This window comes from Staurois parvus, unplaced genomic scaffold (assembly GCF_062004578.1).
Source record: "Staurois parvus isolate SC_StPar_1 unplaced genomic scaffold, SC_StPar_1.0 ptg000395l, whole genome shotgun sequence".
NCBI lineage: Eukaryota > Metazoa > Chordata > Amphibia > Anura > Ranidae > Staurois > Staurois parvus.
Window position 1 is genome coordinate 2,826,258 of NW_028318191.1, and position 13,335 is coordinate 2,839,592.

Here is a 13,335-nt window from a genome sequence, read left to right on the forward strand (position 1 = left end):
TAAGAAAATTGACAGAAATAGACATAAAGCTAGATCCAGAAGTATGTATCTTGATATACCGTGATATATCATTACGGATATAACGGTAAATAAATATAAAAAATCAGGGATATGGTACTATATAAATGCTGCAAAAGCCCTGATACCCAAGTTCTGGCAGCGAATAGAGGCACCAAAGGAAGAGGACTGGATTGAAAGAGTCGAGCAGATTAAAAAGATGGAAAGGTTGTGCCATACCCAAGAAGATAAGATGGAGGCTTACTATGGGAAATGGGAGAACTGGGAAAAAGCTAGCTTATATATGAGGTATAGGAAAGAATAAAGATAACAACAGAAAAATTCCACTTGCTGATATAAGAAGACGCAGAGAAAAGGTAGAATAGGCAGAGGGGATACGGGGTGGGGGGTGGAGGTGGGGGGGAAAGGTAGCATAGAGTATATAAAGTAGAAATGTTGGTTAATATAATACTATAGAATATATTTTTATATATATATATATTTATATTGTGATGATGAAATGATGAAAAAAAAAAAAAGATAAATCATTTCAGAACTTTTTCCATCTTTAATGTGACCTATTTACTGTACAACTCAATTGAAAAACAAACTGAAATCTTTGGGGGGGGGGGGGGGGGAGTAAACAAAAAACTAAAATAATGTGGTTGCATAAGTGTGCACACCCTCCTCTTTTAACTGGGTATGTAGCTGTGTTCAGAATTAAGCAATCACATTCAAAATCATGTTAAATAGGGGTCAGTACACACCTGCCATCATTTAAAGTGCCTCTGATTAACCCCAAATAAAGTACCGCTGTTCTAGTAGGTCTTTCCTGACATTTTCATAGTCACATCCTACAGCACAAGCCATGGTCCGCAGAGAGCTTCTAATGCATCAGAGGGATCTCATTGTTAAAAGGTATCAGTCAGGAGAAGGGTACAAAAGAATTTCCAAGGCATTAGATATACCATGGAACACAGTGAAGACAATCATCATGAAGTGGAGAAAATATGGCACAACAGTGACATTACCAAGAACTGGACATCCCTCCAAAATTGATGAAAAGACAAGAAGAGAACTGGTCTGGGAGGCTGCCAAGAGACCTACAGTAACATTAAAGGAGCTGCAGGAATATCTGGCAAGTACTGGCTGTGTGGCACATGTGACAACAATCTCCCATATTATTCACATGTCTGGGCTATGGGGTAGAGTGGTAAGACTAAAACCTTTTCTTATGAAGAAAAACATCCAAGCCTGGCTACATTTTGCAAAAACACATCTGAAGTCTCCCAAAAGCATGTGGGAAAATGTGTTATGGTCTGATGAAACCAAGGTTGAACTTCTTGGCCATAATTTCAAAAGATATGTTTGGTGCAAAAACAACACTGCACATCACCAAAAGAACACCATACCCACAGTGAAGCATGGTGGTGGCAGCATCATGCTTTTTCTTCAGCTTGAACTGGGGCCTTAGTCAGGGTAGAGGTAATTATTAACAGTTCCAAATACCAGGCAATATTGGCACAAAACCTTCAGGCTTCTGCTAGAAAGCTGAACATGAAGAGGAACTTCATCTTTCAGCATGATAACGATCCAAAGCATACATCCAAATCAACAAAGGAATGGCTTCACCAGGAGAAGATTAAAGTTTTGGAATGGCCCAGCCAGAGCCCAGACCTGAATCTTATCGAAAATCTGTGGGGTGATCTGAAGAGGTCTGTGCACAGGAGATGCCCTCACAATCTGACAGATTTGGAGTTTTTTTTTGCGAGGAAGAGCCAAGAAATATGCCAAGTCAAGATGTGCCATGCTGATAGACTCATACCCAAAAAGACTGAGTGCTGTAATAAAATCAAAAGGTGCAAGGGCCTGCCTAATTGGATACAACTGAAAGTGTTGTTTAGGTTTGACCTCATATTATATGGTTTTTGGTAAATCTACAGCAAAATTCTCAAAAAAATTGTATAATGTATGGCCAGCCTTATGCAGGCTATAGATGGGTCGAAAACCGGACATTTTAAAAAAAAAAACAAAACGAAAAATTGGTCGTTCAATAGGCCGACGTTACCGTCTACGGCCCGGCATTTAATTACTTCTGTCCCTGCAGAGAGCTCCTCTATTATATTTGACATGAAAAAGTATTGCGGTTGCAACAATGTATCTGTATCCATTTCAGATGGTTTTATTCGGATACAAATAGATACATTGTTGCAACCGCAATACTTTTTCATGTCAAATATAATAGCAGACTGGAATTCTTCTTCTTCTTGCAGGTCACGGCTCATGCGCAGATTTTTTATCGGTAAAAAGATCAGCCGATTTGCCCATCATTGCCGGGAAAATCGGCTGATTTTTTCCAACTTCACTGATAAAAAAAATGTGCCAAAATCCCGAAAAACGGCCGACCAATTAACCCACTAACGGTGTGAAAATCGGCCAATTTTTTTTTTTGTTCGGCCGATTTTTGACCTGTCTATGGCCTGCATTAGTTTAATTTTTTTTTACATCACAGAAACCTGACATTTTAACAGGGGTGTGTAGACTCTTTATATCTGGTCTCCCACAGTACACAGAACATGGAATTGCAATTAGTAAACATAAACTGCTAAATACCTTTTCTCATTAGCAGTTAGAGCAGTCTTGTGACTACTATCAGTGTCCAGCAGAGCACTGGTTAAAGCTTAGAAGTAATGGTGTGAACCTCCTGCGCTTATATTCCTAAATACAATATACTACTACGAGAAGCTGCTAACATCTAATCACATACCCATGATCTATTGAATACAATACATATAAATGATGTAGTGCTACTCACATTTCATAAATAAATATACATATAAATGTGAATAAAAAGCATACAGCCTCTCCACTGGTCTTAGGGGTCAGCACTCAGCTTTTCTAACAAAGTTTTTAATAAACCTGAGTGCTGACCCCTAATGCAGGCCATAGATGGGTCGAAAATCGGCCGATTTTATTTTCAGCCGAAAAATCGGCCGATTTTCGACCCATCTATGGCCTGCATTAGGGGTCAGCACTCAGGTTTATTAAAAACTTTGTTAGAAAAGCTGAGTGCTGACCCCTAAGACCAGTGGAGAGGCTGTATGCTTTTTATTCACATTTATATGTATATTTATTTATGAAATGTGAGTAGCACTACATCATTTATATGTATTGTATTCAATAGATCATGGGTATGTGATTAGATGTTAGCAGCTTCTCATAGTAGTATATTTTCGGATCGTTAGTGGGCTATTTGTTTGGCCGTTTTTCGGTATTTTGGCAGATTTTTTTTATCGGTAAAGTTGGAAAAAAAATCGGCCGATTTTGCCGATCGGCCGATTTTCGCGGCAATGATGGGCACATTGGCTGATTTTTTACTGATAAAAAATCTGCGCATGAGCAGTGACCTGCAAGAGGAAGACAAAAACAAGAAAAAGAAGAAGAGGATGAAGAAGAAAAGGATGATGATGATGATGAAGAAGAAGAGGATTATGATGATGAAGAGGAAGAAGAAGAAGAGGATGATGATGAAGAAGATGAAGAAGAGGATGATGATGAAGAAGAAGATGAGGATGATGAAGAAGAAGATGAGGATGATGAAGAAGAAGATGAGGATGAAGAAGAAGATGATGATGAAGAAGAGGATGGTGATGAAGAAGAGGATGATGATGATGAAGAAGAAGAGGATGAAGAAGAAGAAGAAGAAGAGGAGGATGGTGATGATGAAGAAGAAGATTAGGATGATGAAGAAGAAGATGAGGACGATGACGAAGAAGAAGATGAGGATGATGAAGAAGAAGATGAGGATGATGATGAAGAAGATGAGGATGAAGAAGAAGAAGAGGATGATGATGATGAAGAAGAGGATGATGATGAAGAAGAAGAAGAGGATGATGATGAAGAAGAAGAGGAGGAGGATGAAGAAGAGGATGATGATGATGATGAAGAAGAAGAAGAGGATGATGACGAAGAAGAAGAGGATGATGATGAAGAAGAAGAGGATGAAGAAGAGGATGAAGAAGAAGAGGATGATGATGAAGAAGAGGATGATGAAGAAGAAGAAGAGGATGATGATGAAGAAGAGAATGATGATGAAGAAGAAGGATGAAAAATAAGAGGAATAAGAAGAATAGCTCCACTATTTCTTTGACAGTTCCTTGACATTTACAGCGGTTGCAACATTGTATCTATTTGTTTCCAAATAAAAACATCTGTATCCTAAATGGATACAAATAGATACATTGTTGCAACCACTATAAATGTCAAGGAACTGTCAAAGAAATAGCAGAGCTCTCTGCAGGGACACTTTTTGCCGGCTGTAGACGGGATGAAAATCGGCCGATTTTTTTTTACCATTGCTGGTAACGTCGGCCGCTTGAACGACCGATTTTTCGTTTTTTAAAAGAAAAATCGGCCGTTTTTCTCCCCGTCTATGGCCTGCATAAGAGGGAGATCTATTTGCGGAGAGAGCAGACCAGTGGAGAGGCTCTATGCTTGAAGGATCTGTGAGTGTGATCCTAAAAAAACGCTTTGACCCATACGGGTCGAAGCTCTGAGGTGAGAGGCTAATCTAGCCACCTGTTGGATTTTGGCAGCAGTTACCCACAGTCACTAACATCAGCACGAGTGTGTTTTTTGGATTTTGATTAAGTGGTGTTATTAACACCGAATTGGGCTTTGGTGCACAGATCAGACCTTTTAGTTTGATCAAAGTTTGTGTTTTTTCACGATATTGGCACAGAATATTTGTCACTTTTATTTTTCTTTTATATATACAATCATTGCACCTATTGATACATTTTATATGTTCCATCATGATTGTACTTTATTTGCGGTATATATTCTTTGATATATATGTTTCAGCACTAGGAGTTATTTGGCGAGTGCATTTATTATTTTTTATGCACAAGGTTTTTTGCATGTACATGCATTTACTATAGTCTATTGTGGTATAGACCTATCACAGCTTTATGTAATTTGGACCATCATTCACTATCACCATCCTATCCGGTTTAAAATTATTTGTGTCATTTAGTCTATGTGTCACATTGCATGTTTGTGCATTGTTTCACTGTTGTTTCACTTATTTTATTTCAGATTGTGGCACTTTAATGGAGCGCATAGCTCCAGTTTGAGTTCACTATTGTGTTTGTCCACATATTTTGTCACCAGTTTTTTATTCACATTTATATGTATGTATTTATTTATGAAATGTGAGTAGCACATTTATATGTACTGGTTAAAGCTTGTAGTTTTCATTCTGCTCTAGGAAGATGCAAAACCCCTGACCTCTGTCTGACCAGTGCTGATTGGCTGTGCTGATCACATGCACTCTCTCAAGAAAAAAAAAAACAATCTCTCCAGCAATACACGCCAAACTGAGCATGAGCAAAATACCTTCCATTCACTTTGTCTTATCAGGAGATAAGTGGTGGTCGCTTGAAAAAGGGGAGGAACAGAGAAGAAAGGATCAAAAGGCCTTCTTACACAATGCAGAGGATTAACCCCTTAGGTTCCACAGTGAGTATAACAAGCATGATTTACTGCATATACAGACTGATTTTACTGTTGTGGGTTTAGTAAAACCGTAAGGATGCATTCACATCTGCATGTTCCAAGAACGTCCATTTGGCAAAACATGTGACAAGTGCGTTTGTCAAATGAATGGGCTGCTCTATGCGTGTAGCACAAAAACGTGGAAAAAAGTGTGAAAAAAGCACACAGCCATGTGACTGTGTGAATGGGGCCTTGGCTGATACAGAACAAGCTACCTACTATATAGGCTTTTAAAGCTGCCTATTACAGATGAAACTCGAAAAATTAGAATATCGTGCAAAAGTTCATTTATTTCAGTAATGCAACTTAAAAGGTGAAACTAATATATGAGATAGACTCATTACATGTAAAGCAAGATAGTTCAAGCAGTGATTTGTCATACTTGTGATGATTATGGCTTACAGCTCATGAAAACCCCAAATCCACAATCTCAGAAAATTAGAATATTGTGAAAAGGTGCAATATTCTAGGCTCAAAGTGTCCCACTCTAAGCAGCTAATTAAGCCATAACACCTGCAAAGGATTCCTGAGCCTTTAAATGGTCTCTCAGTCTGGTTCAGTAGGAATCAGAATCATGGGAAAGACTGCTGACCTGACAGTTGTGCAGAAAACCATCATTGACACCCTCCATAAGGAGGGAAAGCCTCAAAAGGTAATTGCAAAAGAAGTTGGATGTTCCCAAAGTGCTGTATCAAAGTACATTAAAAGAAAGTTATGTGGAAGGGAAAAGTGTGGAAGAAAAAGGTGCGCAAGCAGCAGGGATGACCGCAGAGGATTGTCAGGAAAAGGCCATTCAAAAGTGCTGGGGACTTTCACAAGGAGTGGACTGAGGCTGGAGTCAGTGCATCAAGAGCCACCACACACAGACGGATCCTGGACATGGGCTTCAAATGTCGTATTCCTCTTGTCAAGCCGCTCCTGAACAACAAACAACGTCAGAAGCGTCTTACCTGGGCTAAAGAAAAACAGACCTGGTCTGTTGCTCAGTGGTCCAAAGTCCTCTTTTCTGATGAGAGCAACTTTTGCATCTCATTTGGAAACCAAGGACCCAGAGTATGGAGGAAGAATGGAGAGGCACACACTGCAAGATGCTTGAAGTCCAGTGTGAAGTTTCCACAGTCTGTTGATTTGGGGAGCCATGTCATCTGCTGGTGTTGGTCCACTGTGCTTCATTAAGTCCAGGGTCAACGCAGCCTTCTACCAGGAGATTTTGGAGCACTTCATGCTTCCTTCCGCAGACGAGCTTCATGAGGATGCTGACTTCATTTTCCAGCAGGACTTGGCACCTGCCCACACTGCCAAAAGCACCAAACCCTGGTTCAATGACCGTGGGATAACTGTGCTTGATTGGCCAGCAAACTCGCCTGACCTGAACCCCATAGAGAATCTATGGGGCATTTCCAAGAGAAAGATGAGAGACATGAGACCGAACAATGCGGAAGAACTGAAGGCCGCTATTGAAGCATCCTGGTCTTCCATAACACCTCAGCATTGCCACAGGCTGATGGCTTCCATGCCACGCCGCATTGAGGCAGTAATTGCTGCAAAATGGGCCCAAACCAAGTAGTGAGTACATATGCATGCTTATACTTTTCAGAGGTCCGATATTGTTCTATGTACAATCCTTGTTTTATTGATTGCATGTAATATTCTAATTTTCTGAGATTGTGGATTTGGGGTTTTCATGAGCTGTAAGCCATAATCATCACAATTATGACAAATCACGGCTTGAACTATCTTGCTTTGCATGTAATGAGTCTATCTCATATATTAGTTTCACCTTTTAAGTTGCATTACTGAAATAAATGAACTTTTGTTCGATATTCTAGTTTTGCGAGTTTCACCTGTATACATCTACTATATCAGCCTCTAAAGCTACCTACTATACAGGCTTTCAAAGCTGCCTATTATATATCTGCAATCTAGCTATAAAGCTACCCATTATACATCTACTATATCAGCCTCTAAAGCTACCTACTACCTCACTTGTGTATATGAGGCCTGCAGTCATAGGGCCCTCTGCTCTTCGTGTGTGAGGAGACTAACTCCTCTCAGGTTACACCCGGAGGGGCCCACCTTCTGCACCGTGTCTTTGGTGAGCGCCTTAAGAAGCGATTGGCCCTTTTAAGAGCGGCTGCTGGGCTCCAGGTCGAGGCTGTGACGTCAATGGTGGAAGTGATCCGGCGCTGGAACATTTTGTAGTCCTCGCCGTTGTACTGTGGAAGGTCGGCCTGGATCCGAAAGGGGGATCCGGCGGCTCACTAATCCATTTCGACGACTTTGGCCGCATCCCCCTCAAGCCGCGATTTTGTTGCTCGGAGTTCTCGATTACTTTCGTCTTCCTCGGTTAAGCCGAAGGTTCAGGGGCCCCTCCCCCCTACTTCCCTATAGGATCCCACGAATCCTTGAGCTCAGGGGCCCTTTGACTTGTGGCCCTGGACTGTTTATTCTAGATTGGACTGGTAGATTCCGAGGACCCTGATCAGCAGCTGGCCTATAGAGGCGAGCATATAGACCAGACTGTCCCTTCCACCTGCTGACTGTAGGACTCCTGGTCACCATGATGAACCCTGGCCTTCCTTTCCTTAATCCTCCGACTATAAGCCAGCCTCCTGTCCAGCAACAACCTCCTCCACAGCAGGTCCAATTCAAGTCTATAGTGCCCGTCAAGAAGAATGCCATCACAGATGACTACAAGGTGACCAACCAGGTCCTGGGGCTGGGCATCAATGGGAAGGTGCTGGAGATCTTCAGCAAGAAGACCGGGGAGAAGTTTGCCTTGAAGGTAAGAGGGAACCGGGGGAAAGTGCTGGTCACCAGGCACAAATCATATCATCGTCCTCTACACACATCACATCTTTTACAATGATCTCTAGATAATCTATTTAAGTTTGGGACCCCAATCAGGTTTTTAATGGGGCTCATTCACATTGGCAGGCAAGCCACACTTTTATGGCCTTCTTAAAGTGGTTGTAAACCTCATATATGAATTATGAACAAAGTATATCCCTCTAGAATGTGTACTTGTCTCGATACAGAGTGCAAAGTGTCATTTCTGTCTGCTGCTTTGTTCCTCTATCAGTGTGAGTCACTTCTGACGAGTTTTCCTCAAACCAAGAGATATAGAAGTGACGGGAGGGAGCTCCAGCAAGCACACGGCCTATGATTGACAGCCTCAGGTCTGTTCCTGCGGAAGGGACCGTCAGCGGGCTGACAGCCTCGGGTCTGTTGCTGCGGAGGGGACCGTCAGCGGGCTGACAGCCTCGGGTCTGTTGCTGCGGAGGGGACCGTCAGCGGGCTGACAGCCTCGGTTCTGTTGCTGCAGAGGGGACCGCCAGCGGGCTGACAGCCTCGGTTCTGTTGCTGCGGAGGGGACCGCCAGCGGGCTGACAGCCTCGGGTCTGTTGCTGCGGAGGGGACCGCCAGCGGGCTGACAGCCTCGGGTCTGTTGCTGCGGAGGGGACCGCCAGCGGGCTGACAGCCTCGGGTCTGTTGCTGCGGAGGGGACCGCCAGCGGGCTGACAGCCTCGGGTCTGTTGCTGCGGAGGGGACCGCCAGCGGGCTGACAGCCTCGGGTCTGTTGCTGCGGAGGGGACCGCCAGCGGGCTGACAGCCTCGGGTCTGTTGCTGCGGAGGGGACCGCCAGCGGGCTGACAGCCTCGGGTCTGTTGCTGTAAGCTGTGTGGAGGGGGGGGGGGGTGTCCTGTCCCTCCAATCAGCTCTCAGAGATCTCCTCACTAAGCTTTGCAGCGTGTAATTTTCTGTTCCTTGCTTTCTGAACTTTCAGACAAGCTTTATAAATTCTAGACTTTGAACGGAAGTAGAGAAGAGAAGACTGCAGTTAGGTACAGCTCACGTAGGAGGATTTGTTTCATCTGTGTATCACCTGAGGCCAGTCACTTCACTGGGCAAGGGCTTACAACTACATTGGTGGCCAGAGGGGAAAAAGTGTAAAGGTGTCATGGTAAAAATGAGTCCCCATGTAGTGTTTGGAGGTACTGCTGCCCAATGCAACCCATTCAAGTGAGTGTTGGTTTTCAAGTGGACCCGATCAAAAGTTCCCTGTAAGTTTTTTTTCTAGATAGATGGATGCGCATCCACATTAAAGTGGAGCTTCACTTTCCTCATCCCACCCATAACAATCCCCAAAGCAGTCCATACATTGTTTTCTTTTTTTTTTTTTTTTTTATATTTAAGGTTAACCAGTGGGTCAAATTCCCCCATCCAAACATTTTGATGTGGGTGTGGGAATCACTCCTGCTAAGCGATTTGTGTTCTCATGTCCATCAGAATACATTGATCAGTGTTGCCAGCTATAGCCAGTGGCACAGATTATTAGGGGAAAACCAACAGGGTGTTTGTACAGAAGTCAATCGATTGACTTCTGTACAACCAGGGTTCCCATACTTGAATTCAAATTCCTCCGACAAATTTTGATCCACGTGTGGCAAGCTAAAAGTGGGTGTAAACCATAACATATCCCCAGTGAAGTGACTTGCCTCAGGTGATACACAGAGATTAAACAAATCATCTTACATAAGTTGTATCTGTTTATCTGCTGTCTTCTCTACATCCGTTCTAAGTGTAGAAATTTTAAACATCTTGTCTGAGCTTTCAGAAAATGGGGTGGAGAGCTGAAATTATACCCTGCAGAGCTCAGTGAAAAGAGCTGATTGGAGGGAATAGACAGCCCTCCCCCGCCCCCCCCCTCACACAGGAAGAGAGCTGAGGCTGTCGATCACAGGCTGTGGCCTCCCCTGTCGCCTCTTTTCTCTTGGTGTCAGAAAAACTTGTCAGGGGCAACTTATGCAGATAGCAGAGGAGCAGGGCAGCAGACAGAAATGACTCTTGGTGCTCTGGACTGAAAGAAGTACACACTGTAGAGGGATATGCTTTATTCATATTTCATGTCTGAGGTTTAGAACCACTTTAACCCTAGGTTCACACTTTCACTGTGTCTTTCAGTTTGCAGAAATGCACTACAGTCCATTTAACATGGTTTCCTACCGATCTAGTTCACATCTGAGCGTTTTGAGCCGGTACGTTTTTTTTTTTTTAAAGAGTCAGGGACTTTTTCTCCTGCCGCAGACTGTGTTTTGCACGTAATAGATTTCAGTGGACCTTCATTAAAAACGCAAGTGTTGCATTTTTGATACATTTTGTGTGGTTTTTTTTTTTTTCCTTTTTTTGCTGAAAGAGAAGTATGACAGTTCTGTTCATGCAGTTTGACTTTGATGCGACTTTATGCTCTCTGGCACTCAAGTAGCATCCAAATCACATCACCGTAGTGCAGAAACTTCTATGTTGATGCATTTCCGGCGTGTTTTGCGTTTTCTGAGCACAGATTTTTGCCATATTATTATTTTTTTTTTTTTTTGGCAAACCGGAAAGTATGACAACTCTGTTCATGTAGTGTGACTTTACACTCTCTGGCATCAAAGTAGTGCAGGAATCTTTAGGTGTCCAAAGTTGCATGTTAGAGTTAAGGCTGCCCTTAACCCTAACATGCGACTTTGGACATCTAAAGGTTCCTGCACTACTTTGATGCGACTTGGATGCCAGCGAGTGTAAAGTCGCATCAAAGTCAAATCAATGTCACATCAAGGTCACACTACATGAATAGAACTGTCATACTTTCCTGTTAGCCAAAAAAAAAGCAAAATGCACCAAAAACTTGTGTTCAGAAAACACAAAATGCGCCGGAAAAACGCACCAATGCAACCTGCATAGATGTGAATCTAGCCTTAGGCCTCCTTCACATGACTGTTTAGTCACATACACAGCTACAAGAATCAGTGAAGTCTTGGGTCAGAAATGACAGGTGCATGCGTGCAGCAGCTGCCGCTCAGCCTGTGCAAAGTATTGACAGGCTGACAGTGACCATAGATGTTCGCAAATAGCCACACACTAAGCAGTCACCTGTGGTTAGGGACGGGTGTCAAAGCCTGGACACATCTGACTGCATTTGGGCTCACACACCCACCCCTTAAACTGGCCATACATGGTTTGTTTGTTTTTTTTTTTTTGGCTCCATTCACACTAGGGTTTTTCAAATCGCGTGTGGAATCGCCGTGATCGCGGCAAAAACGCCCTGCTTTTTTAGGTGCCATTGAAATGAATGGCACCTGAACACGCGATCTCACACTTTTACAGCGCATTTTCAAATCACGGGCAGAATCGCAGCGATTCCGCCTGTGATTTGAAAACCCCTAGTGTGAATGGAGCTTTTTTTTCTTTTTGATCAACCTGCTGACGTTTTTGAAAAAGGGGGGGAAAAAAAAAAAAAAAAAATATATATATATATATATATATATATATATATATATATATATATATATATATATATATATATATATATATATATATATATTATATACAATCTCTCCATCCACACATTCAAAGTAAAGGAATCCTTACCACTGTGCTATTTCATTCTGACAGTGGGACTCCTCTGCTGTTAGAATACACTGATCAGTGCTGCAGCTCATTGGCTGAATATGCTGATTGAACGCAAATTGGGGTTGACCATTAGATAGACTCCTCTCGAACGGGAACAGCCATAGATGGATTGAAAGTTGTCTGGACCCTGCTGAACTGTCTGAACTTCCTAAATGCCTGGCAGCCACTCCTGCGCTGCTGTGAAAATGAGCCATATCCCATGTGATCTGCATTGGAACTGTGAGCAGGATAGATTTCACTTTTGTGACATCCAAGTCTTTTAATTTTTTTTCTGCAGGACCTTTCTGGACCCTTATTGGATCTTTTGGACAGCTGGCTGTAAATGGTTTACATCCATTACCTCTGATCCGTCACATTTAGGTCTGACAAATTAAAACATATGCAGACCTTTTTTTTTTTTTCCTGACTTGGATGGACTTGGAGGTAATTGGATGTGAACAAATGCTCGCCTGTTTGTTTACATCCTTCTGCCCATAGGCTTGCTTGTAGCTTCCAATAGGTCTGCCTGAAAAACTGACAAGGTGAATTGATTTGGAATACTCGTCATGTGAAACGGGCCTTACTGTTGTCATTAAAGCAGGAAGTGGGAGGGAAGCCCTTAAGGGAGACACATTTTCTGGTGACCACTAAGAGAGGATTTCCTCTCACTTCCCCATGGGTCTCAGGTACAGCAAGTGAAGACTCTGTATATGTATGTATATACATCTGCCTGGCCCTATGTGAAAAAGTAATTAGCCCTCCCCCCTTGCTAAATCATGAATGAGCTGTGATTAAGCACATTGTTTTTGTAAAGGGGAGTTAAATTTCACTTGCAACATCCAGGCCTGATTACTACCAGACCTGTTGAATCAAGAAGTTACTTAAATAGAAGCTGTCTGACAAAGTTAGGCACGCTAAAAGATCTCAAAAAGCAACACATCATGCCATGATTTAAAAACTTCAAGAACAGATGAGAAACAAAGTAATTCATGTATCAGTCTGGAAAGCATTACAAAGCTATTTTTAAGGCTTTTGGACTCAAGTGAACCATGGTGAGAACCTTTATCCACAAATGGCGACAACTTGGAACAGTGGTGAACCTTCCTAGGAGTAGCCGGCCTACCAAAATTACTCCAGGAGCATGACAATGACTCCTCCAATAGGTCATAAAAGAACTCAGAACAACATCTAAAGAACTGCAGGACTGGCTTGCCTCAGTTAAGGTACTGTAGGTGTTCATAAGTCAGCAAGAAGAAAGAGACTGGGCATTCATGGGAGAGTTCCCAGGCGAAAGCCACCGCTGACCAAAAAGACCACAAAAGTTTCTCACATTTTCCAAAAAAA

At 42.5% G+C, this 13,335-nt stretch overlaps 1 protein-coding gene across 1 annotated transcript in view; it reads left to right on the forward strand.

Annotated features, from left to right (window-relative positions):
* Nucleotides 1-7,720: 7,720 nt before the first annotated feature.
* MAPKAPK2 (MAPK activated protein kinase 2) overlaps nucleotides 7,721-13,335 on the forward strand; it is a 94,808-nt gene continuing 89,193 nt past the window's right edge. Inside the window, exon 1 of the mRNA XM_089686370.1 lies at nucleotides 7,721-8,338. Coding sequence (XP_089542496.1) covers nucleotides 8,114-8,338 — 225 coding nt within the window. The 5' untranslated portion in view covers nucleotides 7,721-8,113. The remainder of the gene's footprint in view (nucleotides 8,339-13,335) is intronic.